A 27,595-nucleotide genomic window follows, 5' to 3' on the forward strand; every position below is an offset into this window, starting at 1 on the left:
ATTTATTGGAGGATTTTATAACATGTGATGCCCAGTTTGTAGCCATACAGTAAATGCACGCATTACCTTCTCAAACTCATTTTAGGCGGCATTTCTGCAAATGTTATCTGCAGTTCAATAAAGTTCACAGCAGGGCTTGTGAAAAAAGAGCACTGTGTGATTCTAAGTTATTATGTGTGAAAACTCTATAGCAGCCCAAACACAAAGGGGATGACTTTAAACCTCAGTGCATCGCTAAGACTTGTGTTTGCACTGCTGTTGCTTGGCAATATAGCATTGCACCCTGTTCTTGTCCTTGACAAATCTGTTTTTTTTATTGCACCTTGGTGGTGTTTAAATGTGCATTGTACCCTTCAGATATACTGATAGCACAATGGTTACACACGTAGATCTTGAACATTGGCTTGCACGTTGTGATTTTAGTAATTTCGGTATTGGTAGAATGTCCATTTCTTTGCAAGGCATGCCATATGGAAGCTTGTTTCACCCTAGATATTTGAAATTCTGCAAATTGCATTGTCATAAACATTTACTGTCTTCTTTCACATCCAAAATTGTAAGTGCTAAACTTCATTTGTTTAACAAGAGCAAATGTTTACGAGCCATTCGTTTTTTTTGGTTCGAATACTACAGCATAATTGTGGCTGTTTGTAAAGTTAAAGCTCTCCTGGACATGTTCTAAAAACTACAATAAGAAATCGTCTATGAACCATACAAAATAAGTGATATTTTCCAAAATCTGAATAATAACACTTATTCTAGCAGCTAAAAGGCTTTTGTTTAAGGTGGTAGACCTTGAATGGATTTACATTTTCTGAATGTCATCAGCAGGTTATTCCATGTTGAGCATATGTTGCTTGGTTGCCTGGTGTGGTGAGCAAAAGCCTGCATAGCAATGTGGCGCCCATTCAGCACAACACTGCAAAATTGTACAATAGTTATAAACTATACTTTTTTCATGATAATTATTTATATTGCTTCTAATTTATATCCACGTCCTATACCGCTAAAGTGTAACATTGGCATATTATTATTCACAAATATACATTAAACTACAAACCACGATCTCAAGTCTTGACATTTAAAGTTATATTGAATACATTTTATTTCGTATAGGCTTTAAACTTATTCAAAAGCCCTCGAAAAGGAACAATTGATTTGATGTTATTTTTAACGCACAGCACATTCATTTTACGGGTGCAATCTCGATTGTGCTTATGTTGACAACTTTTCTGCGCTCAGGCTGGATGATTGATGCGGAGAGCCGTCCACGATTCAAGGAGCTGGCTGTGGAGTTCTCCAAAATGGCTCGAGATCCTCAGAGGTACCTGGTTATTCAGGTCAGTCGCTCCCCATCACAAACATGGACATTCGTATTGGCCACCATCATTTCCCATTTTCCTGTTAGCGTGGCCCAGCTGACGGACGCCGTGGTGCTTTGTGGGGGGTGAACAGGGCTCCGAGGCAATCACACCCGCTTGCTGCCATCAACAGCGCCTAAGGCCAAGAATCGCTTTCCTTAGCACCACTTAATTCCAGCAGGGATAACAGTTTATTAAAGTGCCTTGTGCAGCTTTTAACTCTTTCATTTAGGTGTCTTCTGGGGCAATCTGAAATCTAATTAAAAACTGCTTGCATATCAATTTACAGCTGAATACATTGAAAAGGATTTGCATGTGGCATCCTATGCACAGCACAATTAATGAATAATAACTTTTCAGTCATTTTTATTAAGCTGAAGGAGCCTCATTTAAACAGTTTTATTTCCATTTTCTTTTTTCACACGTGGATATACATTTCTTTTTAATCGAGACGAGAATTAAGCAGAGTTAAGATGCCCCTTCTTGTATGATTTTATTAGGAAATCATATTTCTGCCAATGAACCGCTTGGCATGAAATATCTTAAAAGGACCAAACATGAACATTTCTGTGATGTATTGTATACATATTTAATGCATTGTAGAGTATAATGGTTAATATTTAAGGTTAAAAATCTACTTCTTTGCATGAAAATACAATAAAATTGTCAGCAGCAGAATTCTCAGTGGCATTCATTATGCATAGTGCAAGGCCGGAATTTGAAGCGATAGAGAGTGCCAGTGAATACATTATTCAGAGCCATCTTCAGTCGGAGGCTGTAGCATCAAAGATGCATTTATACATGCCTCGGTACAGCACAATAAGGGCTAAATAGGCTAAATAGCAATATGAGGCTTGGTGCTTTTGTCTAGTATACCAATTAGCATATACGCTTAGGCTTATATAATAAAATTAAAAATATTCGTTTTAAACAACATTAACCATTATTGTATTTTTTGGTGATTTACAGTGAGGGTAAAACGTATTTGATCCCCTGCTGATTTTGTACGTTTGCCCACTGACAAAGAAATTATCAGTCTATAATTTTAATGGTAGGTTTATTTGAACAGTGAGAGACAGAATAACAACAAAAAAATCCAGAAAAACGCATGTCAAAAATGTTATAAATTGATTTGCATTTTAATGAGGGAAATAAGTATTTGACCCCTGTGCAAAACATGACTTAGTACTTGGTGGCAAAACCCTTGTTGGCAATCACAGAGATCAGACGTTTCTTGTAGGTGGCCACCAGGTTTGCACACATCTCAGGAGGGATTTTGTCCCACTCCTCTTTGCAGATCTTCTCCAAGTCATTAAGGTTTCAAGGCTGACGTTTAGCAACTCGAACCTTCAGCTCCCTCCACAGATTTTCTATGGGATTAAGGTCTGGAGACTGGCTAGGCCACTCCAGGACCTTAATGTGCTTCTTCTTGAGCCACTCCTTTGTTGCCTTGGCCGTGTGTTTTGGGTCATTGTCATGCTGGAATATCCATCCACGACCCGTTTTCAATACCCTGGCAGAGGGAATGAGGTTCTCACACAAGATTTGACGGTACATGGCCCCGTCCATCGTCCCTTTGATGCGGTGAAGTTGTCCTGTCCCCTTGACAGAAAAACACCCCCAAAGCATAATGTTTCCACCTCCATGTTTGACGGTGGGGATGGTGTTCTTGGGGCCATAGGCAGCATTCCTCCTCCAAACACGGCGGGTTGAGTTGATGCCAAAGAGCTCCATTTTGGTCTCATCTGACCACAACACTTTCACCCAGTTGTCCTCTGAATCATTTAGATGTTCATTGGCAAACTTCAGACGGGCATGTATATGTGCTTTCTTGAGCAGGGGGACCATGCGGGTGCTGCAGGATTTCAGTCCTTCACGGTGTAGTGTATTACCAATTGTTTTATTGGTGACTATGGTCCCAGCTGCCTTGAGATCATTGACAAGATCCTCCCGTGTAGTTCTGGGCTGATTCCTCACCGTTCTCATGATCATTGCAACTCCACAAGGTGTGATCTAGCATGGAGCCCCAGGCCGAGGGAGATTGACAGTTCTTTTGTGTTCCATTTGCGAATAATTGCACCAACTTTTGTCACCTTCTCACCAAGCTGCTTGGCAATGGCCTTGTAGCCCATTCCAGCCTTGTGTAGGTCTAGAATCTTGTCCCTGACATCCTTGGGGAGTTCTTTGGTCTTGGCCATGGTGGAGAGTTTGGAATCTGATTGATTGATTGCTTATGTGGACAGGTGTCTTTTATACAGGTAACAAGCTGAGATTAAGAGCACACTCTTAAAGGGAGTGCTCCTAATCTCAGCTCGTTACCTGTATAAAAGACACCTGGGAGCCGGAAATCTTTCTGATTGAGAGGGGGTCAAATACTTATTTCCCTCATTAAAATGCAAATCAATTTATAACATTTTTGACATGCGTTTTTCTAGATTTTGTTGTTATTCTGTCTCTCACTGTTCAAATAAACCTACCATTAAAATTATAGACTGATCATTTCTTTGTCAGTGGGCAAACGTACAAAATCAGCAGGGGATCAAATACTTTTTTTCCCTCACTCTATATGTGTTCTTTAATGTGCCTTTTGTGAAATTTCCTAATTGAGTTAATGTACTTACGAACATAATTAGCAACATCTCTATTTATTTTGAAGAATTTGTTTCCACATTTATGAAAACTGAGGGTGAAATGCAATAAAACATCAGAATGGGGGACTTTAATGAGAAAGTCGGTAGAAAGTGTAGGTATGACTCGATGATTGCTAGGTTTGACATTGCAGTGTGAAGTGAAATGTTACTCGAGTTTGCAGTCAGGAAAGACATAAAATAATGAACACCTTTAAAGAAAAATGAACGTGGAGTAGTTCAGATGGTGAAATTAGGAATGAGGTTCACCTATGTCTCATGAAATTTATACTTGCAGACATCTTTACCTTCAACAAATTCAACATAAGAAGAACATCCCAGCTGCTGTTCCACTTCAATATAACCAAATAGAGAACAAAGCTTATTAATGGTACAAATAAGATGATAAACGTCAAATATCTATGTTAGGATGTATCTCATTTTGGACTAACTCTCAGTAACACATTAAAATACCTAGATCAGCAAATTCATGAAATGGATTTCACCACTTAAAATAATGCAACCACAAGCAATGTTATTGATAGTGCATTGAAAGTGAAGGGGAAAATTGGAAATCAAACAAATCATCTGAACCCACAAAAGACATGTTGAGGAAGAGGATAGATATCATAAGTGATGGAGATGCTCAACAAAAGGATTGAATAGACAGAACTGTGTAAAATGATTAGCGTCGGTTTTCTCTCGGTATCCTGGTTTTATCCAAAAATCCAAATACAGCACCACAGACAAAGGTCAATTGTTGGCACCTGTTCTGGCTGCCTTGTCGCTTATCTGTAGTTTCCCATGCCTCCATGCGAAGAATGTGTGTAACATTACAAATTGTAGAGCATTTTCTAGAGTGTTAGATGAAATACATAAATTATATATGTATATATACAAATTAAACATTACCATTATTATTATGAGTAGCAACATGATGGGACATAATGGCCACCATTCTAGCACCCTAACCATTGACCACCACCGATCCCCCACTAACCACCATCCCCACGCCATTGCGCTAAAGCAGTGACCCCCCCCCCCCCCGCCGCGAGAGACCCCCGACAATGCGACGCTGTGACAGCAGGGCCCAGTGAGATGCTCGGGCACCGTGATGAATAAGTGGCAAGGCCCCACGAGAGTGGCATGGCCAAGTGGTAGCCCCCGTTGCCGCTTGTTGCGGGGCTGCGCAGTTCCAGCCCAGCGGCCGCCCTGGTGTGCTGTCTGCTTCCCAGTTGACGGCAGTTAATGGTGAATGTCCATGATGTTATTTAAAAAAAATCTTAGGCCATGCTCTCCAGCGTCAAGTTACAATTTTTGGTCTCCAAATTTGATCAACTACTTGCAAATTGTATGTATGTTAAACTTATTTCGCACCATATGAAAAAAAGTTTATTGGAAAACGAAACACATGCAGCATTGCCCACTTCTGGTAGACTAAAGCCCATTTATTAAGGCCATTGGCTGTCAACCTTGTTCTGTACAAGGGACAACTGCAACTGTGGGTCCCCTTGGTCAGATGATATGTGATGTCAGGTGCTCTGAGTTGGATTTATTATCATTATCAGGCATGGTCAATCCACTGTTGGATGAAGGCCTATCCAAGCCACCCTCATCTTCCATGATCCACCTTGCACCTGCGCGTGAACTGATTTCATCACTTCATCTCCCTAGTGCACGTCCTCTTGGACGCATTCCATACCTTGGCTGCCACTCAACCAACATTCCTGACCATCAGCTATTGTCCCGTTGAGCAAAGTACTCTGCACAAGACAACTTATTTTTCTATGAAGCACTCTACAAATGCAACAGCATATCCACATCCATGCCATGGTATAGAAACAAACAGCATGGTCCTGGGAAGAATCGTCACACACGATGCAGTCACAGCAAGGCCCAGCAGCAGTCCTCATACCACAATGTCGTTTTTTGTACACTTGAGTCATTTTAAACACTGTGGCATTCTCGATGTAGCACATCAGGTGATGGTAATGTGAGTTTCAGTTTTTATAAGGGGTAGTTTGTATCCAACTATCTAGCTGTTGCATGCTGTGCATGTCAATAGTTGGCTGCAAAGGTTCAGGAATTCATGCTCAGACTTGAAACACTTCAAATTGAATCAGGGCTGAATGTCTTTTTTATGACAAATCCAGTGTCCGTGACACAATTATTTTAACTGTGCCAGTTGTTACGCATGTATCAGCTGTGTAATCATTGAGACAATGTAATTGTCCCCTACGTAAAAGATGCTTCACATGAAGATTGTTAAACTCGCTGTCTTATATCCGGCCATATAAGGCAAGGCTGGAAAGATATCTTGCATTATAAAATGTGGCACTGCCAAATTTTATGGTTTTAGGGTTGGCTGAATAACATTCGATTTCCCTATTTTCTTGATAAAGATTGGCAGTGTCTACATTAGTCTAATTTGACTGCCTGTGACGATCCAATCACCAGGTGACTGTATTTTTATTGCTATTTTTATCATATCACAGGTGAATGCAGATTACGTTTAACCAGTGCCAGAATTTCTGATAATTATTATGGTAAGGAAATGGTACATTCACAAATAACCAATTACATAATATAAACATAATTAAATGAAGTGATTGAAATACTTCATAAGACCACGATTTAAATAAATCACAGATTTGTCTCGTTTTATTTTTCAATATGGTTATACCTAAATAAATGTTTTGTTGTTGCATGATTTATACTCAGAAGAGATTGTAAAATAATCATAATCCTCTACTCTTGTTACTTTTATGGCATTTTGTTGAAATGTTTTGCCTTACTTTTACCTTTTGCAAAGTCCAAGGCTGGTCTTAATCTCGGTCATTTAAATAAGTTTGTTTGAAAACAACTTCTGACCAGTGACTTATGAACCACAAGTCAAAGGATTGGAACATAACAAACTACCTGCCATATGTATGATCAATTAATCTAAATATTGTTCATTTTATATTTGTCTTGGTAATGCAAATGCCAAGTTTAATCCCACTGAAGTAAGTAACAGTTAAAGTAAATCAGTTATCTTGTATATGTTTAAGATACAAATTTAGACAAAAGTTGCATTACTTCTGGCGTTTTTTTTCAAGACGCAATTATTTAAGTGTATCATGCGATTGATACCATGTGATCTCGTTAAAGGTGGCATTTTTACAAACTTACATAACGGTATGGTATCTGCATATTCGATTTATTCGAGTATTTAGCTGTGATACATTTCCACATGATAAGCCACTTCGTTGAGCTATCATTTGTGGCCAGGTCGCTTATGAAAAATAGTTATTTCGCTCAGTGGGCCTAGCATGATGAAATAAAAACATGTTTTAGTTTATTTTGTAGTTTATACCTCTTATAACATGTCTGGTCAACGAGGAAAAGTGGACCAAATTCCCTCTAGAATTCGCTCTTGTGGAATCCATTTCGCCAGTAGTGGCTTGAGCTAGCAACCATAACCTTGTTACTTCGGTTTGTTGCCAAGTGCCAAACATTCAACAATGGAATTGGCCATACATTCACATTCAGGACCCACCTGAAAGAGAGACTGGAGACCCAGTGAAGCTTTGTTTGGGTAAATAAGTGGCACATTACCATTGTGCATGACCTTTACTGACTTGTGATTCCTGTGCTTCCATCCCCGGACCCTCACAGGGTGATGACCGGATGACGCTCCCCAGCCCCTCGGACAGCCATTTTCTGCAGAGTCTGCTTGCCGAGGAGGACATGGGTGACATGGTGGATGCAGAAGAGTACCTCATGCCTCAGCAGAACTTCTTTGGAGCCAGTGGGGAGAATCACAGTGGAGAATCTGACAAGGTACCTCTCCATCCAAATCAAGATTGTGTTCTGCTTGTTTCATTTCCCCTCCTCTCGTCTTGCAAAGACGAATGGAGGTAAAATAATAAATATGTGGAGAAATGCAAAAACCGTGCAAAATACTGTGATATTTTAAATATAAATTAACTTACTAATCTTGCAGACCCACAGTATACATTTTACATGTATATGTGTACATATGAAACTATTAAATAATTTAAACAAACGATCTTACGGTGCTTTATCAATCGATTACTCTATAGCATCCCCATGCTATGTCAATCATTGGGTTTTATCTTTAGGCCATGCTTCACCATACTGGTAAGTGAGGCTTCTTAAAGGCTAGAAGCACCAACATTGGTTTCATTTCACTCACCACTGACGTTATTCGTGGCTGGGAATCGAACTTAGATTGCTGGGTTCAGAATGCAGTGTGCCAACTACTGTGCCACTACTGTGTTCATTTAACCAGTATGAACTAAATAAATAAAGTGTGGAATGTTTTTTTTGTGTAGAATTTTTTCCTTATTCTGTAAGATAAACAGTTTCATATGACACTGTAATTAGTGTACAATACCTTAAGTAAAATATATATTTACCCTACGGAAAATCCTCAAAGTTATAACACACCCTCCTTTGGACACTGCCCTGCTTCGATATATTGATGAATACATATTAATTTCTCATTGTCTCATCTATATGTATTTTGTCTACGTTCATCATTACTTCTCGTTGAGATAAGTTGTATTTTACATTGTTCTTAAATGTTTTTTCACCAAGGTAACATTCATCCACGCTTAAAATGAGTGCAGTGGTGATGCAATGAAGAGGGGGGGCTACACCCCACCCCGTACAACCTCAACACCTGGCTCGTTTGTGAGCAGTGAGGACTCTCAAGGAGTACGGAAACCAGCTCAGAATAATGGGGCCTGTCGATTAATGTGGAGGTTTCCTGTACATTTCGTGGCGAGGTTGGGTGAAACGACTTTAAACGTTCAGAAAAGAACACGGAAATAGAGTGTTGTGCAGAAGATCTATTCAGAAAAAAATTGTGATAGCAAGGTATACGTGCAGGATGGAGGAGGCATATTACCAAGGCAGGCATTGGAGTGGGTGCCCAAAATAAACCAATATGAAGACTGAATGCCAGATGATTTACGATTGGAAGAGTAGACCTTGAAGGTCTTCTGTTAAATATGCACATGCTGTGGAATCTGACAGAAAAGCAATAGGCTTAGGGTTGTGTGGTGGCATCAACAACACTGGCTGTGATGACCTCTGACTGGCTATCCTGCCCATGCTGAGGAGCTCCCTCCAAGTGGGAAGTGCATTGGCGAGGGGTCTGGGAGGGGGAAGTGGGAGAGAGCGGGGATATCCTTCCTTGGGCCTTGGAGTAGTCGAATTGCCACTGCATTAGCATATTGGGAATTTAGGGTTTTCATTCTTTGTGTCTGTATAATCCTATTCCTAAGGCATGGCTACAAGTACTGGCACAAAATATATCTTGAGTTCTCAGCTGGTTAAACAGAATAAACAAAAAACGAATGTTCTCTTTCTTGAGAGCAACCTTGGGATGAGTTCTGCAATTATTGTGTCATTCATTTTGGCCATCACAAAAATGTGCATATGATAAATTAATACATCCATGTCCTGTAATATTACATTATTTACATTTACCTGAAATAACTCATTAATCATGGCAGAAAACACTGCTTTAAAAATGTTTTACATTACATTTGTTCCAACGTATTATCACGTGTATTTGTACATTATAAAGACAATATCCCTTGAAATATACAAAAGAATATCCTAATTTTAAAAATGTAAGCTTTCTTGAGAATGTAATGACTCTTGTATGTTTTTCTCTTATTTCATATAACTCCTTACTCTGTGGATGCTGCTGCCGCTGCTTCTGGTGCTGAAATTTTATGAAGTCTATCATGAGCAACAGCTACAGTGTCCATGGCCCTGAGTCCATCTCAAATATTTGCGTAAGTTTTGCATATTCTCTACAGTGTAATGCATTTTATGTGACTAAGACTTTTACACAATCATGTATCGCACAGGTGAGCATATGTTACTCCATGAATGCTTTGTACAACTTAATTAACTTGGTAGCACATATACCTGATTGCGGTTTTTGCATTAAAACAAATATAGTTTGGGAATAAATGTAAACACATTCATGTTCGATTAATATATATTTACATGTCTGTTCTATGCTCAAATGCTTTTGGAAATGCCTCCGCTTTCATCACCTTAGCATACAGAGTGCAGCGAGTGTCAATGCCAACAAACGTGGTTTGCTATTGTGCACACTGCATAGTCTATCGTGGAGGGGTATGTACCACTGCCGAGCATAAACCATCACGCGAACTCTGATCATCTTAACATTCGTTTTTGGTGGCTAGCCCTCGAACAAACACGGTCACTGTATCGCGTGCTTTCAGATGTCCATCTGGAACGCTCTTCCTTCCGATATTAGGAAGCTACTGGCGCTATGCACTTTTAAATCTCGATTGAAAACTAATTTCTTTATTCATTATGAAGGTTTTTGGGTTAGATCGCGTTATTTATAAATGTGTTGTAACCCTCCACCACCCGACATGGCCAATCAGAAAAAAAAGTGTCACGTTGACAAAAGACAATTAGTTCACTACTTTAGCCCACCGGTGTGTTGAAGAGTGAATCCACAACATTTACAGTTTGAATACGACGTTTCGCTGGTAATTACATCCAGCATCATCGGGCAATTCACCAGAATGGTAAAGCCCTCACCTGCTCCCGGTCTTAAATAGAGCAGCAGGGTGACGTCATCATGTAACTCATTCAGGTGCAGTAATTATATCATTGATTGGTAATCAGTCAATGATTATGATAGTAATGAGTTGTAATGTGTGTTATTGTGAATATATGCTACGTTAGTAATCCGTTAATTAGTATGTGTTTCCCCTATAAGGAATTGTAATATGTATTATTTAATAATGCGCTTCCAAGCCGCACTAAGCCTATCGCTATGAGAGCGATTAAAGTTATTTTTATTTCCCTCAATTTCAATGGATTCTCTAATTAGTCTTTGCCAGTAATAATTAGTTTTACACAACACTTCAACGTTATCAAATCAATTGAGCATCCTTGTTGACAAGCATGTTCTGCCACTGCAGACAGTTGTATTTGAGATAATTTAATATTTCTTTGGTGTTCTTTTAGTCTTATGCTGATGTTAGGTCCCGTCTGTCCAATATAGCATCTGCCACATAAACAATTAATCCGATATACACTTTCTGTTGATAATTTAGGTAATTTGTCTTTAGTGCAAGAAACTAGTTTTTGAATTTTGTGTACTGTACCAAATCTTACTGTAATGTTTTGCTTTTGCAAAACACGGGATAAACTGTCAGTTACTCCTGAAATATATGTTATTTTAATTGTTTTAACAATCTGATCGCTTTCAGCAGTGTTGCTTTGCAATCGTGATTTGGCATTCAGTGCTCTGTTAATTTGAGTATTATTGTAGCCATTCTGTCGTAATGCTTCTTTAACGTTTTTGATCTCTCTCACTAGACTTTCACCATCTGACATTGTTTTAGCCCGATGTATGAGCGTCTTGATAGAAAGAAGATTTCTGAGCTGGATGATGATGCGAATCTGCATTCAGATAGGCATCAGTGTGTGTTTGCTTTCTGTAAACGCTGTGTGTTATTTTACCGTTTAGGCCATGTCCAAGCAAAATATCTAGGAACGGGAGTGTGTTATTCACCTCCATTTCCATGGTGAACTGGATGGCTGGGTTTTGTGCATTGAGGTGATTTAGAAAATCATTAAGAGTATCTTTACCATGTGGCCAGACAACCAAAGTTTCATCCACATATCTAAACCAAAAAGATGGTTTTAATGTGCTCGAGGCAAGTGCTCTTATTTCAAAGTTTTCCATGTACAGATTTGCTATAGCAGGAGATAAAGGAGAGCCCATGGCTGCTCCTTCCTTTTGTTTAAATAAATCCCCTCTCCATGAGAAGTAAGTGTTATTTAAACAATGGTCAGCAAGTTTCGGAATATCTTTTGGTAAACCTGTATTCTTTACTAGTGTATCAAGTAATTTAAGCGATTCGTTCACTGGAACCTTAGTGAATAGAGAAATCACATCAAAACTTACCAGAATATCATTAGGATTAAGTTTAATATCTTTAATCACATTCACAAGATGTTCTGAATTTCTTATGAATGAAGATGTCCTACCGATGTAGGGCTGTATTTGTTTAGTTACATATTTTGCTAATTTATAAGTGGCAGAGCCAATTGTACTGACTATGGGTCGTAATTGGATGCCGATTTTATGAATCTTTGGTAGCCCATACAGTCTAGGTGGTTTTGAGGCCCTTGGCTTAATTTGGTGTTGATCATTCTTAGGGATTAATTAACTTGCAATTATTGCAGTAGTCTTACATTCTAAAGTATTAGTTGGATCTCGTTCCATTTTAATGTAGGTACTTTCCTCTCGTAAATTTCTAATTTTATTAACACGTAAGTTTTTGCGGCCAATATTATTCATAATAAAGGTTTTTGGGTGAGATCGCGTTATTTATAAATAAGCCTACGTGTTAAACTAATTTCTTTATAATAACTTTTTTGTTTAGTTTATTGTCCTTCCCCTGCACCTCCGATTAGCATGGTTCGGTTACATACGGTACGAAAGAAGTTCAGCATACCTCCATACAAAAGCAACATGCTGATCGTGAAATGCAATGAAAACTAAAATCTTATGTAAAATTACGTACATTTTTACATGATCTCAGTTTCACCAAGTCTGGTATTTTTTTGCTGGCGGATTGGATATTGTATGCACAGCTGCAACCGTAATTGTTGTTGTCACTTTGTATTAGTGTTCAAACACTTCCATTGGCTACGTTCTTGAAACTGATCATTTAGGTTGCAGCTGTGCATGCAAACGTACATCAACACTATCAAATTAGATTGTTGAGCATAGCATAGCAAACTTATTAATGTTGGATGTACCCACCTGAAAACACAGTCTCTGCAGGACTAGTCTCTATTTAAAGAAACATTTTAAGTTCAATATCGGTCCTGTTATACTGTGTATTGTAAAGATGTATATTATATTTTTTTATAATCAATAATTAGCTATTATAAAGTGTAAGTAATGAGTGTTTGAATTTTTCCATATATTTGAGTTCGAATGTAAGACATTTATACGATCTTAACTGTCGTAACAATTTCATGTCAATCAGGCTTAAGGGGTAAATTATGCTGTTTCGTATTAAACCCTGTTTTCCCAGTGATGTTGCATGCTCTCAACATATTGTAATTCTACATTTATATTTAAGATCAATACACATTTGTTTTTAAACATTTGCATATTTGAGGGCTCAGCATATTTTTCACAAGTGCTACGGTTATGAATTTAAATTGAGACTAACTTGCTTAGGCTGCACTTGAGAATGGAGTCCAAGACACTTTCGGGTATGATTTTGGAATCACTTAAGCGGATGTTTCTTTCACCTCTGGTTGCACTTCCTCAGAATTATTACATTGGCATTATAATGTCGTATATGTCAATACTAGACTATACATTTGTGGTGCTCAATTGGTGTTAGGTGCTTCGTGGCAATAAAATATTCAAGTAGTTTTTTGTATGATCTACTTTGGTTAAACTACCTATGTATTTTCAACTGCCATTTGTATAATGGGGCATTTGTCCGCGTGTTTGTGCCTGCATGTCTTTCCGCCTATCTTACAAACTCTCCCTCGTGACTTTGCATAACTAAATTCACCATATTCATATTTTACACTGTCTTGTAGAAAAATGTATACCCTGAAGAATACTGTACTCTAATCCAGGGCCACTGCTTTAAATGTTTTTAGAGACATAATTATGTATTATGATTCATAGTCGATGTTTGGGTTAGGCCACGTAAAGATCAGACCAAATTGAATCAATAATCACTCCATTAAACGCTTGTATGCATGACAATTAGGTTTGTTTGGCTTTGTCGGGTGGTGGAGGGGTCTGAATAACAGAAATCTGGCCAGATCATTATATGGTGATATGTTTTTTTTTTATTATAGTTTTTGTTCTCTCAGCAATGTAAATATGGTGCTTATTATTTTGTTCTGATTATAAAAGGCATCTCTGGTCCTTTTTGCAACCCCACATTTGGAATGTTTTTTATTTTCATGTTTCTATGCACCAATGCACTAGATTGTGAAATAACACTTCCTTGGATAATTGCTCTTATTGTAAGGCCATTTTAAGTGATCCTCTTACATTCGTACAATCGAATGAAGGAAGATTGGGGACGATTAGAGAAGGGGTAAAAGCAGTGAAGCAAGGCTTGGAATGTGGGAAGAATAGCAGTCTGAATAGAGCAGGGATGATTATAAACTACATAAGGAAAAGAAGAGCGAGGAACCACATGGAAATTATTTGCTGGTTGAGCTAAAATATGCAGTGTCGACTTCATATGTTACATTTTATTTTCGTTACAGCAATATGAGCAAATAGCATCAAGTTACATAACCACATCCTTTTATAAACACAAGGCAAGCAGTAATCTCAGACAGGGTTTTAGAAATAGCTTGGTACAGCTTGTTTATTTGGCTGCTATCAATTTCCACATGATAAGCCACTTCGTTGAGCTATAATTTGTGGCCAGGTGACTTCTGAAAAATTGCTATTTAGCTCAGTTGGCAAAATAAAAAATAGTTTAGTTTTAGTTTAGTTTCTTTAAAACCAGAGTCCAATAAATTATGTTCCTTTAAAGCGTATTCTGCTACTCAAACCCTTCCGCTCTGAGATACTCGTTCTGGGATGGTAGCAGCGTATTTCTCAGTTTTTTTAAATATTGCTACACTTTTACAGTCATGGTGAGGAAAGACGCCACGGAAAATTTACGTCCCGCTAACAAAGCGCGCTGTCTGTATAACCCGCAGACATTCTGTCTGGGGGCCTTAGACCAGCCCCCTTGTTGTGCCTACCGAAGCGTTGAATCACATTTTTTTTTATGCAACAACAAAAACACATAAGCCTACATGAACAAAAAAGAGCCTTGAGATTATACAGTGCCACATTTCTTTTCAGAGCTTCATGGTTAAAGCAGCCTCTTGAATGTTTGCTCTCAAAAGGCACTTTGTCTGAATCGTTATCAAAACGTAAATTGGAAAGAAAGTGGAACAATGGCAGTCTGCTCTCAACAGCACTTTTGAGTTGTTGTCAATGGACCCTTTACACATTGTTATAAAGTGATGACTCACACCATTGGGTGGTGGTGGCTCAGATGCCTGTAAATTAGCACCGTGAAGGAAAACGTCCGTTGATCACGGTGCATTTTTTGTGAAAAGCCTCTCCTATGGGCGTCGAGGTGCCATAGCATGGCTTTCCAGGAGTAGGTGGCACAGATGTGGACTCCCATCTGTTCCATCTGTATGTGATAGTGTTGCCCCCCTCACCACGCGTGTCGATTTTTTCCAAGGGCTCCCGCTTCCTCCCACATACAAACACTCATTAATAGGACATCAGAGCCTGGACAGTTGTCTCTGGCTCACCACGTGACTGTGTCTTCCTGCTCGTGTGTGGTTGCTGCTCTCTGTGTCTCCTTGAGTCGTTCTATGCATTCGAGAATGAATGAATGCTGTGCGCATTGCAACTTGAAATTATTACTATTGTAATGGGTTCAACTGAGTCACAGATGTAGACTTGGAGGCAAAACATTTATTCAGTTCCAACACACGGGGTAACTTCCCCTTAAACAGAATAACAACCTATGGTGGTGACCACCAGGCTAACTACACTAGTTACATCGTAACTGCTACTACGGACTGGAACCAACAGCTTGGGTCCAGGTCCATATGTTGGAGACTCGTTGAACGGAGAACGTAGACGAAGGTTTCTTCCAGGATGAACAACAACCCCGGTCCCTCTCGGGACCCGGCTTATATTCTCTGCAGCGTGGCCGGCTCCGCCCTTGGCCACGACCACCTTCCAGAATCCTCGGGAAGGATCTGCGTCCCAATCACGTGACCACCCCTAGCCCCTCTGGGGGCCCCTTTGTAGACTTAACTGGTCACGTGTCCTCCCGGGTCAACCAGAGTGCCATGTCCTCGAGTAACCTCATCCTTCGGCTGGCACTCACACACTTTGTCCTGTAGGGCCGGCACTGCACACAAAGCGTGGTGCTATCTCGCACTATCATTCAGCGCTCACCGGGCCCCTCTAGGGCCGGTACTACACCCACACCACTGTGGTCTCCGCGATGTCGCTACACCGCACGCCGTGCCCCTCTAAGGCCGGCACTGCATGCAACATGTTGACATCCAGCGATGTCACTACACTATGACTACCATGGCACACTGAGCACCAGTATTTTCATACCCAGTGCCAGTCCAAGAAACAGCACCTGACAGTTATCTCTCTGTCTAATTGCTGCCTGTCAGTTGGGTCACATTTTGCTCAAAAATGTTTATGGTGACCTAAGACAAGAGGTCCATAATTCAATTATTTCCCCTTAACTTGGGTTTAAAAATACCATGTCCGTGGAAAATGCCATTGGCTCGTGCTATTAGAACCTGTCCTGGCCTTCCCCATGTTGATTCACCCTTCAGTGAATATTCTCTCCATTCCTCTTTGTTTTTTTCGGTATAGTCACGTAGAAATAAGAAATAATAAAATTGCATAATAGCGTGTGACGTTTCGATTGCAACACAAGCAATCATCATCAGGTACAGAAGAGATACATTTACGAGAGAGAGGAGACACATAACCACAGATATATATACAGACACAGATACAACAGGGGATACAGAGAGAGATAGACGGGGGGAGCACACTAAATCAAACAAGGTTTAGCAAAATTTGGAAACCATATAACGCAACACAGACGGTCGGTCAAAACACAATTAACGCATGGTCTGGTTGATTACGCTATTTCAAAGATTGCTAAATTGCAAGTTAAGTGTGAAATTTAAATATACAGACCGCATACACATATATAGACATCCAAGCAGAAAGAGCACTGAGACACATGGAGAGAGGCAAGCACACAGTAATCTCTGTGTCAAGGTTTTAAATAGACAGAGAAGGCGGGGCTGAGATGCAATGGGACATAAATTAGCATGACTCGGCGAGACAATGGGACACAAATTAGCATGGAGCATGCAGCAAGGTGCGTCGCGGAGACTGTAACACCAAGGCACAAACACAGGCAGAGACACCACAGAGACACAAACTTCAGTCAAGAAACAAAGGTAGCCACACCAGCAGAGAACACAAAGACACAGACTTCATACCTCCCCGAAGAGGTGGTTGAAACTTGAATTTGGAGCTTTCGTGCAGTCACGAAAGCTCCAAATTCAAGATTATTTCCATTATTTACGTTTACACATAATAAGCACTGGGAGACTAAGGCAAGTAGGTGTGATTGTGGCCACAACATCCTCTTTGTGTGCGGTACTCACCTTAATAGGTGCTCACTAACATAAATTGTCCCAACATTCTATAAAAGGCTCTACGGGGGATCATTTCCTTTCTGTTAATGTGCTTGCTATTGCATTTATTACGTTGTTACCTGCCTGTGCAGTGTGTAGAGATAGTCTTATAATTAGAACCTGTGTAAATCCAATTTATAATGTATTTATGTCACTATTCATGGACTAAAAATAACACAAGTCTATTCTTTTAAAAATACAAAGCATCAGTGGGTTCAGAAAAGTTACCAACAAGATAATGCATCGTTCATTCAATAATAAATATAAGTTTTATTGTCTGAATAATGACCAAATACACCTCTAAGCCGTTCTGTTCCAGTTCGTTGTTGTAACTCTTCAGTCCTTAGCGAATGCAGCAGCAGCAAAATCCTTAAAAATTATGGTGAGTTTGGCAATTTTGTTCTTTTCGATATTTTGATGGGAAAAAATAACTCCATTTCGAGATATCTATTTTTGTGTTTAAAGCTAGTGCCTGATTGTCGACAATGCTAGTAGTGATGCTGTCATTTTCTTAACTGATTGTCAACCGGATTTTACCACTTTATTTTATGCAGAAATTCCAAAATAAACACCAAAACCTTTTTTTGGAGTTATAAATACAAGCAAAGCAAAACTGAATTCTCCATGAACAGTAGTCCAGAAAGTTCCCTGGTCATTCCTTACAGTTTATGATCTTCATTTCATTCTTCCCACCAGAACCTATCAGGACCTTATGCCTCCACATCCTACCTTCCTATGAGAGGAGTAAGTGCTAACGGCTTTTACTGTTGTGCTGACTGCATACTAATAACTTATAATTTCTTTGTGACTGGAGGAGACATTCCTTTATGAATAAGGATGAGCTAATGGATTGCATGTTTATTTATTTTATGGCGAAGTATATCCTTATTATTGTCGAAATATTTCACAGGGAAAATGACCCTGTACAGCTCAAAGTTTACAAAAGTATCAACGATGTTAAATATAAATGTTGGCGAGTAGCTTGTCAGCTAAGGAGATGAAACCCATTTAAATGCCGCCTCAAAGGCGGAAAAGGTCACGCATTTTCCTTTGAACGTACCGTCCCTGGCCTCCTCTCCCTTCCTATATTTGTTTTATTGTCTTCTTCAACGCAGACCTCCCTCCAGCAAGACGACAATGCACAGGCTCAAAATGGGAACCTTGGGCAAAACGGACATCTGGCTCGCCGGCTCTCGGACCAGTCGCGGCAGAGCGAAGCGTCGGTGTGCACGGCGGCCTGCGCATCCTCCGCCTGTACAGCCGCCTGCGTGGCCGCGTGCACGCCGGAGTGCAGCGCCTTCGACGCTTCCTGTTGCGGCGGCGGTAGCCCGATCGCATGCGCTCAGCAGCAGGGTCACAGAGCCCGACAGGACAGCACCACGCAGCGCTACAGTGCCGACCCCACGCTCACGCTTTACGAGGCGGCCGCCCCCAAGGTCGCAGTGCGCCTGGATGAGGAGGGATACGTCCTGCCCAACGCAAGCGGCTCCGTGCCTGGTCAGCACCGCTTTGCGCTGTACTCGCTTGCAGAGGACGTCACATTGTCGTCGGTATAGATTCAGTGACTCGTGTGATCAGTTACCCCTGTTTTGCTTTTTTTAAGTGACGTAATTTATACAATTCTGTTTTACGTAGCTTTGTTCTGTGGATACATATTGAGAAGCCTCTGCTATTAATTTTAATACGTGACCATTTAAATACTCTAAATATCGCTTAATTTACTTTTAAAAAACGCAAGTAATTAAATGGTGGTTTCATTTAGGCCTTCATTCTTTCATTGCATTTCTATTTTAAGAATTTTCGGCTGTACTGATTCATGGGAAATAGTACGTTATTGTTAGGTAATGTGGGGATAGAGTCCAATTGGCAAATATGCCCGGCCTCTAGCCACATTCATTACGTTTCGCTGATCAGCAAACCATAATGAATCAAGTAAATTGGTGATTGATCATTGGCTTCAGTCACATAAATGATACTGTGAGAATTTGGTGGAGCTTGGGCTTATTAATTCATATGTACTGTATCCTCACGCACCATATTTTGAGTCAAATCAAACTATTCCTTTCGACAGTTCATTTCTATAAACAGGGAATGACTGGTACCCTTCAAGCCAGAATTAGCTTTCTCTTGCGCTTTTCTTAGGCGAGAAATATGAATGACATTTTTGTTAACTATCTGGCCAATGTGAAAGTGTACCATTTTTAAATGAGGAATGGCCCATCCTCATCTCTATTAGCCATCTTGACCTACTGATGGAAATAACACATTATTATGGCAGGTTCCATCTCCTTCCCACCAGCCAGAATTTAACTTACCACCAGATAATGCAACGTGCATTCTATAGCACCATCATTTGGCTGTGTGTTGAATAATTTGTACCGATTTGTACTGGGATGATAGTCTGATTGGCTCCTTCCTTGACCATTAAAAGTATATGTTGAGTAATGTATTGATGATTCATGTATTGATGATTATGCATTTTTTTGCATAGATGTTTTGGCAGTTTGTGTGTCACCGTGGAACTTAGAAAATGGTTGACATTTGCTTGTATTGAGAAATCATCAATCACTCATGACAACTAAAAAGTTATTTAAAAGCTCAGTTGATACAACCGAGAAATATACATCCGCAGCTTTGAGAAATACAAGGCCATTATAATTTATCAATCCATTATAAATCCATTGTTATTTAAAAGCCCAGTGGATACAGCCAATAAATATACATACACAGCTTTGAGAAATACAAGGCAATAATGATTTATCAATCCATTGTTAAAAGTTATTCATCATTGTCACTGTAGCCGATTGATTAATTATAGCTCTCTGCCACAAAGTATGAAAGGAAATGAGGCTTCGTCACCTTTCTGCAAGCACCCAATTTTTTTATGGGAACATTTATTCCTTAGATACGTATTTATTTTTCATTAGATGCATTTTGTACTTTAAGGTCTATGGGAAGTTGAGTATTTACAAAATCTGTACCAATTAAATTAGTTTGAAACTGCAACAGAGTGTTAGATTTTTTTTCCTGCCAATCTTAAATATCAAACATTATTTTGCTTGCGAAAAGGATTAAAATATAAATACTCAATTTCATAGATCTAGTATTATCAATGTAGTACCGTATATATTTTGGAAACAATATATTTAGCATTTTATTTTTAGTGTTTTATTTACAACATCATTTTTCTGAACTTATGGCCAACACATATGTTTAAAAATGCTTATATTTAAGATTATGTATTTTATGAATAAAGTGACACTTTGCCAATAATGCCTGCATGAATGAGAAACTATGTTATGAAATGTTCTCTGTTTAGTAGTCAACACAAAATATATTATTGTGCAAATCAGTATAAGCAAGTAATAAAAATTTGTAGGTTCTGATTTATATATCTTGTTTTCCATTTTCAGAATATCTGACACCAATAGAAGACAATCCGTTTGCAGCAGAGGTTTCCACAAATTCCACGGGTGTGGATAACAAGGAATATCACAACGTGACATGGGATAGCCATGGCTCAGCCAATGAGTATCTTAATGAGCCATGGTACATTAACAGCAACCGTGGACTTTTAGATAATCCTGAATACATGGCACGGAACACAATGGCAGCTACTTTACCACGAAACTACCTTTCCAAAGAGCAGAAGTCCGAAGTTCAAAGGACACCGAGTGAATCTAGACAAATCACGAGCGCACCAAATCGAGGAAGCTACAATACCAAGCCACAGAATATGGTTCATAATTTACTGAACCCTGCATACAATTCAAACAAAGTATCCATCCCCAAAAAACATGAAAGTCAGAAAAAATTAACAACTCCTGAAAGCGCAACATCAACAGCATACCAAGCAGTCCCAATATTTAACCCTATAACGGAGTGGAGGCAGCTGTTAATTCCAGCTGCCAGCATCAAAGGAAATACTGCTGTAAAAACACTACATCAGCAGGGTCACCTGATCAATACCATAAATAGTGAAAATCTGGGAGTGAACACAACAAAGCAGGGCAATCAGGGCAATGATCTGACAACAGTCAATCCACTTGTTAGTGTAATAAGCCAGATAAATCCAACTGCTGCCATTGCAAATTATGGCAACCAGATGAAAAAGTCAGCGGGCAAAAGCCACCAAGCACTTGGCACACAGAGCCAGGAAGAGCAAGCTAAACGACCTTCAATCACAGATGTTGCTACCCAAGTAAACATGGTCAGGTTTCAGTCAAACTCGAGCAGCCAAAAACAAAGGCCAACATATCAAAGTAATGTAACCGTGGTCCCCACAAGTCAAGAAACACAGGAAACCAAATTGCCACCATACTACAGCCAAAGTGTTGGCAAATCAGTCGGTGGAAACCAGTCTGGAAATTCAATGGACTATGCAAACCGTTTGATTAAGCCGCCGAGCTATGGAAGCCAGCCCATTTACACATCGACTCAAGATTGTCAAACTGAAGGTCTCCCAAAGATGCCAGGTTGTGAAAGAAAAAAATCACTCTCCTTTGGCAAACCGCAGGGCAAGCCGATATTGCAAGGACACAAGAGCATAGATGTTTCTATTGAGGAGAAACAAATAAAAAGGGCGTGCATTGATGGGAACAAAACCCAAGACCAGGCTCTCCATGGAAAGGATAAAAACAAAGAATTAAATCATGGAAATATAGTCAAGAGCTTGGGGCAGGAAGATGGAACCAGAAAAAAATCCACAGGGAAAGACATTGACGAAACACAACCATCACATCATGAAAGCCAAATGTTTAGGCCCACAGCACTAGGAAACTCCATGGTCATGACACCCTCTAAAGTGGGTCAGCGCATCTACCCAGAAAGCCATGGCAGGCAATGGATAGGTTCACCCAAATGTGGTAAAAATCCCACAAACTCTGCACACCAGAACAACATGGAACCCAACCTATCAAATAAAGCGAAGCAGATCGTTACTACAGCAACCACTGGAAACTGTGTGGTTAATCCACCACACCATGGCGCAAAAGCACCTGGCATGGTCACGGTGGACAATGCAGTGTACTTACAGGGAAGCTTTTCAAACTGGACTCAAAACCAGAATGGACCAGTTGTGAACGGCATGTTGAACAAGAGGCACGATCAACAATTGCAACATGGTAAAGTGCTGCCTTGCTGTAGCACGAATGACACTTTGGTATGATATTTTACTCGTCAAAACCTGTTTGGCTGGACCAAGGTGATGTATGTGTTATCGCAACAAGCAAGGAGATTATGTAAAATACTTGTATCGTCCAATTACCAAGGTTTATTTTTAAACATATGGTGTATATGCTTAACTTAGTACTTAATATTGTACAGTACCACAGCCTGTTACTGCTCATAACAAATATTTTCGTATGTATGTTGGTATTTACTACGTTTTAGGATGACAATGACAATGAAGAGCGATAAGTATGTAATATTGGCAGAAGCGAAAGCCGACATATTAGACTGGCCACGTTCCATAACTGCTGATTAGTTTTCAGAGTGATAATAATTCTAGATAAATCTTAACTTAAAGCTTTCGTGACTGCAGGGATTCCTATTATTTGGGTCTTTTGGTAAAGTCACGTAGATAGGTTGAAAAAAATCAAAAACTACTTTTTTATTTTACTTATTTGTATGTTTTTATTTTTTCAACCTATCTACGCGACTTTACCGAAAGACCCATAGAAAATTGTAGATAATTATATGTAAGTCAGAGAAAGCACATGTAAAATTCAGTCCATTCACATCACTTTATTGTGTAAATTATACGAATGACTGAAACAGGATTGTATATATTTTGTCCATGTAATTAACCTTTATATTAAGAGTCTTAAGCTTTGTTAATATGAAGACGAGATACCTAGTCTGAGCAGAAAGTGTATCAACCAATAGCAGGCAATGCAGCTAATACAATGACTTTTATTTAAGAAACACAATTATACGAACAGGGTGTACAGATTCAGCACACTATAGTAGCAGATGTAGGAAACACTTCTAATGATGGATTTATGCTTGTGTTATGTTAAATGTGAGTAAAAATACAAATGTTGGTGCAGAAACAATATCTGCACGTGCAGATTGTAGTTTGAAGACAGTGACCCATTTATAATCCATGGGTATCTCAGAAGAAACACAATTGATTGGCATGCTGAACATTGAAAAGCCAATTATTACAATCGGTGTCCATAAAGTACTGTATACTATTTTACAGTACAATGTTAAGGCATTGTGAAATAAACCATAATGCTAAGTGTATGCGCACAGCACATTCTACTTCAGTAATTTTTGTATTTTTGCGACATCTTATCAGTCACCATGAAAATCAAAGAGCATACGTGGCACTTTTTTATTTACCAAAAAAGTTACATTGTAATGTGTTGGATTTAAAATATTTGCAATATGGGAACAGAAATGTGTAACACCTGTTAAAATGTTGCTTTAATTGTGATTCACCTTGTAGATGTTTAATTCGCACACACACACAAATGTTTTTGATAACATAAGGATTGTACGAAGAATTTAGGACAGTAAAAATGTTGTCGAGTCTGAAGCAGATTTCACTTGGGGCCCATTAACATTGTTTAATGGCTGGCCCTGAAACCATGATACGTAATATTTGTAGGGCAGGGATGAATGAGTTTGCATAACAATCAAAAACAGTTTTCACGCACAGTAATCTCAAGAGTTCTCTTAGGTCAGTCTCAATCAGAATATTGAAGCCAGCCTAATTATATGGCCAAAAGTGGAAGAGCAATTCTGACAAATGGACCAGGGTAAGTACTACATTTTGCAGTCGTTTATTAATCAGATGTGTCAAAATTTAAATAAAAAGCAGGTCTTTTAACGAAATTGAATACTAGCCAGATAAATGTTTCTCCTGGTGTCCTGGTAACCTTCATATCCTTGTAATACAGGCATATTTGATAAGACTTCCAACAAATGAATACGTGTTTTAACTACAATACAAGAAACAATTTCAGGAATGTGAGATGTTCTTCTGAATCTCAGGCAGATTTTACGGACCATTGCAACGTTTACATTGACCAAATTATAAATTTACAATGTTTAGAATATCTTACAATGAAAGTGTAATATGTGTACATTATTGCAATTAACCAATGAGGCACACGCCTAACATTGAGAGTTGATAAAGTTAGGAGGAAAAAAGTAAAAATAAATAATCCTTTTAAAGTTACCAAGGCAGGCTAAACATCACAGAACTACTCATTGTGTATAATGGAGCCAGATTTATTATTTAAGCATCAGAGCATGTGTAGCATGACTTTTAAAACTGTGTTTGCTATCAATAGATGCTTACATATAAAGCAATACCATACAATACAACCACAACCATTTTATGGAGGGTGGATTGGTGTGTACTGGTATATAAAGTTATTTGTTATGAAAATCGAAATACTGTAATGCTGATAACTATTAATTTCCCATACTTTACATATACCACACTGGACTCAAGTATTGCAGTAGTGTGTGTGCGTGAATCTTAGTGTACATAAAAAATGAACCATACTGTAAAACATTTACGACACAGTTTGTTCATGACAAAAAAACAACTACAAATTTTGACACGCTAAAATGTGTCACATCTCTGTGATACATTGCAATTTTCACAATTTGTTTTATATGAAAACGTTTGTAACTCAACAAAAAAATAAAACCATTCGCAACAATGGCAGCAACAACAGTATGCATACAAATGCTGCCAGGGAGTTCCCAACTACTCGGTGTGCACTGCTGGTCACCGTCCGTGTGTACGCGTCACGTCACGTGACGGCTCTGATGACACTCGTACCCCCCTTTGCTAGCATCGCTGTCTGTGATGATGTGGGCATCCGTCATTAAGGTGGCAATATAATCATTTAGCACAAACCTGTTTTGAAGATGTGAAATATATATATGAACTATTCCTTTGTATTCTGTTTTCTTTCGTTGAAATGGTGGCGAGATGTTAAATACCTCGCCTGGTACGGAGGAGGTCGTGGGTTCGATGCCGAAACCTGACGCCTGCTGTATATTTGCAGATTGGATTATCGCCCTGTTGTCACGTGGATTTGTCTCCGGGTTCTCCTGTTTCCCCTCCACATTAAAAAAAACGTGCGCTTAGAGTATTTGGCTGCTATACATTTTCACATGATAAACCACTCCGTTGAGCTACCATATGTGACCATGTCGCTTCTGAAAAAGAACTACATACAATATATAGCTTAGTGGGCCTTACCTGGCAAAATAAAACAAATCGTTTTTTGTTTGATATTCTATGGTAATAACTTTTTGAGCAGAGTGCGTAACACGAAAATCTTGGACATGTGAAAATCCATTTTATAAATATTTATTTCATAAACTTGGTATATTCTCGTATTAGTACTCTAGAAAAGGTTTCAATGGACAAGCAATTTCGTGTATAAAGCAACTTAAATACTATATTCTTGGTTCTTTCGGTAAAGTCACGTAGAAGGGAAACAATAAAATAATAAAAATATAAAACAAAATTCTCACGACGTTTCGACTGCAACACAAGCAACCATCATATCAGTTATGTTATCACCTGCCACAGTGGTGTTTTGTGGTTGAAGAGGTAAATGCACAAATAATAAGTGCACATGCACACCAATTAATGTTGGCTACCTCTGAGGGACAACATGAAAACACAATTCTACTTGGTCATAATTGCACTCTAAAATTTGTGTAAATGCATACGTGGTTGCAATGAACACTGCAGTAAAAACATTGTCAATTCCCCACAATGGTTTACTTGCATATCATTAATCATGGATTGACAGTGTGGAAAATAGTACTAAATTAAAAAAAAATATATGGTATTATAGTTCACATGTTGGTACCTTTGCCCATTTCCACTTGCACATGTATTCCAATCATTAACAACTATAACTGCAAGGAGTTATGAATTGGGGCTATGCAAGGCGAAACTATAAAAGGACACTGCTAGTGGTGGAGATGTTGTTCATGTGATGTTCCCTGAACCCAGTGACGCGACTTAAATTCGCAGCCATGGCTAACGTTGGTGACAATAACTGAACCAGTCCTGGGCCCCTTCACCGTCCCACGCTGGCCAGCTTGGTGAAGTATGGACGTGCAAGCGCCGTGAGGGATATAGCATGGGGAGATATTCATCCAGAAGATGATCAACAAATGGGTGTAAATTAGAAATCAATATTATTTCTGTATTACGCTACCCAAGTGAGTGACATTTTGTTTGTAATCAATGGGTAATTTACACTTGGATGAGTTTAATGATTTTATTTGCTCCATTCCTTGAGAATATTGCATGAACTTTTGTGCTGGAAGCAAACGTGCTCCAGAAGCAATGTTATCTGTAAATATTAAATCGTATTTTGCGTTGATTTAAAAGTAGCCCAATTCCATTTATAAAACGTTAAACTCTTCCGTTAACAATCACTTCAACGGAATTAACCTTACGTTTTAAATTTCTATCAAGATTTAAGCAATCATTTAATTAAAACAGATGCATAGTGGTACATATTAATTGGATGTATGCCTCTGTGGAAGCCCGATTCACGTGCGATGCAGACACGGTAATTGAGCTAATTTCCACAGCACTCCGTTCGAATTTCCTCTGTACCAATTTACCTTCAAAACAGTGGTATCAGATTTCCTCCAATTCACATATTGCTCGATACTAGATTCCAATTTAAAGCTGTTAATTGGAAGGGTGCCTAAAAAAGAAAATTCTACATTGCATTTTTACTCAGCAATTTAAGACAAGCAACATACGAGGGCAAACATATCATTAACATTCTACCAGCTCAACTTGCATGAAGGGCCTTCAGTTACAATATCAATGTTCTGATTAGCTGTACATTGTGGTTAATATGCTTATATTTACGAATCGACATTATTCATATGTAAAGCATGAATGTGTTGTGATTATACACTTTGGGTGCATGAAAAGAAAAATGTATATCAAAATCCCCCCCAAAAAAGTTAAATTTCTACAACTGCGGACACATCAATGGGTTCTCAGAAGTCTAGTGGGGAAAAAACAAGGTAAGAAAAAATAATCAATATGGTTATCAGAGGAAAGGCTTTGAGTAAGAGAAATGTTGGAACGAAGATATAACAGGTGAGATTGGGGTGGAATGGATATATCAGAAGCACAGAGATTAGTTTGCCAAGATGAACTTATGAAAGGAGAATCACAGGGAAGAGACCTAAACAAAGACCAGTGAAGAGATACAGTGAGGGAAAAAAGTATTTGATCCCCTGCTGATTTTGTACGTTTGCCCACTGACA

At 39.0% G+C, this 27,595-nt stretch overlaps 1 protein-coding gene across 5 annotated transcripts in view; it reads left to right on the top strand.

The window, feature by feature from the left end:
* The window catches only part of LOC116944809 (receptor tyrosine-protein kinase erbB-4-like), a 234,694-nt gene extending 209,465 nt beyond the window's left edge, over positions 1-25,229 (top strand). For 4 of the 5 annotated variants that reach the window (XM_032958562.2, XM_076071648.1, XM_032958580.2 and 1 more), the window contains 6 exons: positions 1,243-1,340; positions 7,646-7,810; positions 9,745-9,801; positions 18,008-18,055; positions 18,427-18,808; positions 20,725-25,229. In XM_032958562.2, coding sequence (XP_032814453.1) covers positions 1,243-1,340; positions 7,646-7,810; positions 9,745-9,801; positions 18,008-18,055; positions 18,427-18,808; positions 20,725-22,478 — 2,504 coding nt within the window. In that variant the 3' untranslated portion in view covers positions 22,479-25,229. The remainder of the gene's footprint in view (positions 1-1,242; positions 1,341-7,645; positions 7,811-9,744; positions 9,802-18,007; positions 18,056-18,426; positions 18,809-20,724) is intronic. The other variant, XM_032958571.2, reaches the window with a different exon arrangement.
* The last annotated feature ends 2,366 nt before the right edge of the window (positions 25,230-27,595 follow it).

This window comes from Petromyzon marinus, chromosome 2, assembly GCF_048934315.1.
Source record: "Petromyzon marinus isolate PM22_M1 ecotype Great Lakes invasive population chromosome 2, UKy_Petmar_22M1.pri1.0, whole genome shotgun sequence".
Taxonomy (NCBI): Eukaryota; Metazoa; Chordata; class Hyperoartia; order Petromyzontiformes; family Petromyzontidae; genus Petromyzon; species Petromyzon marinus.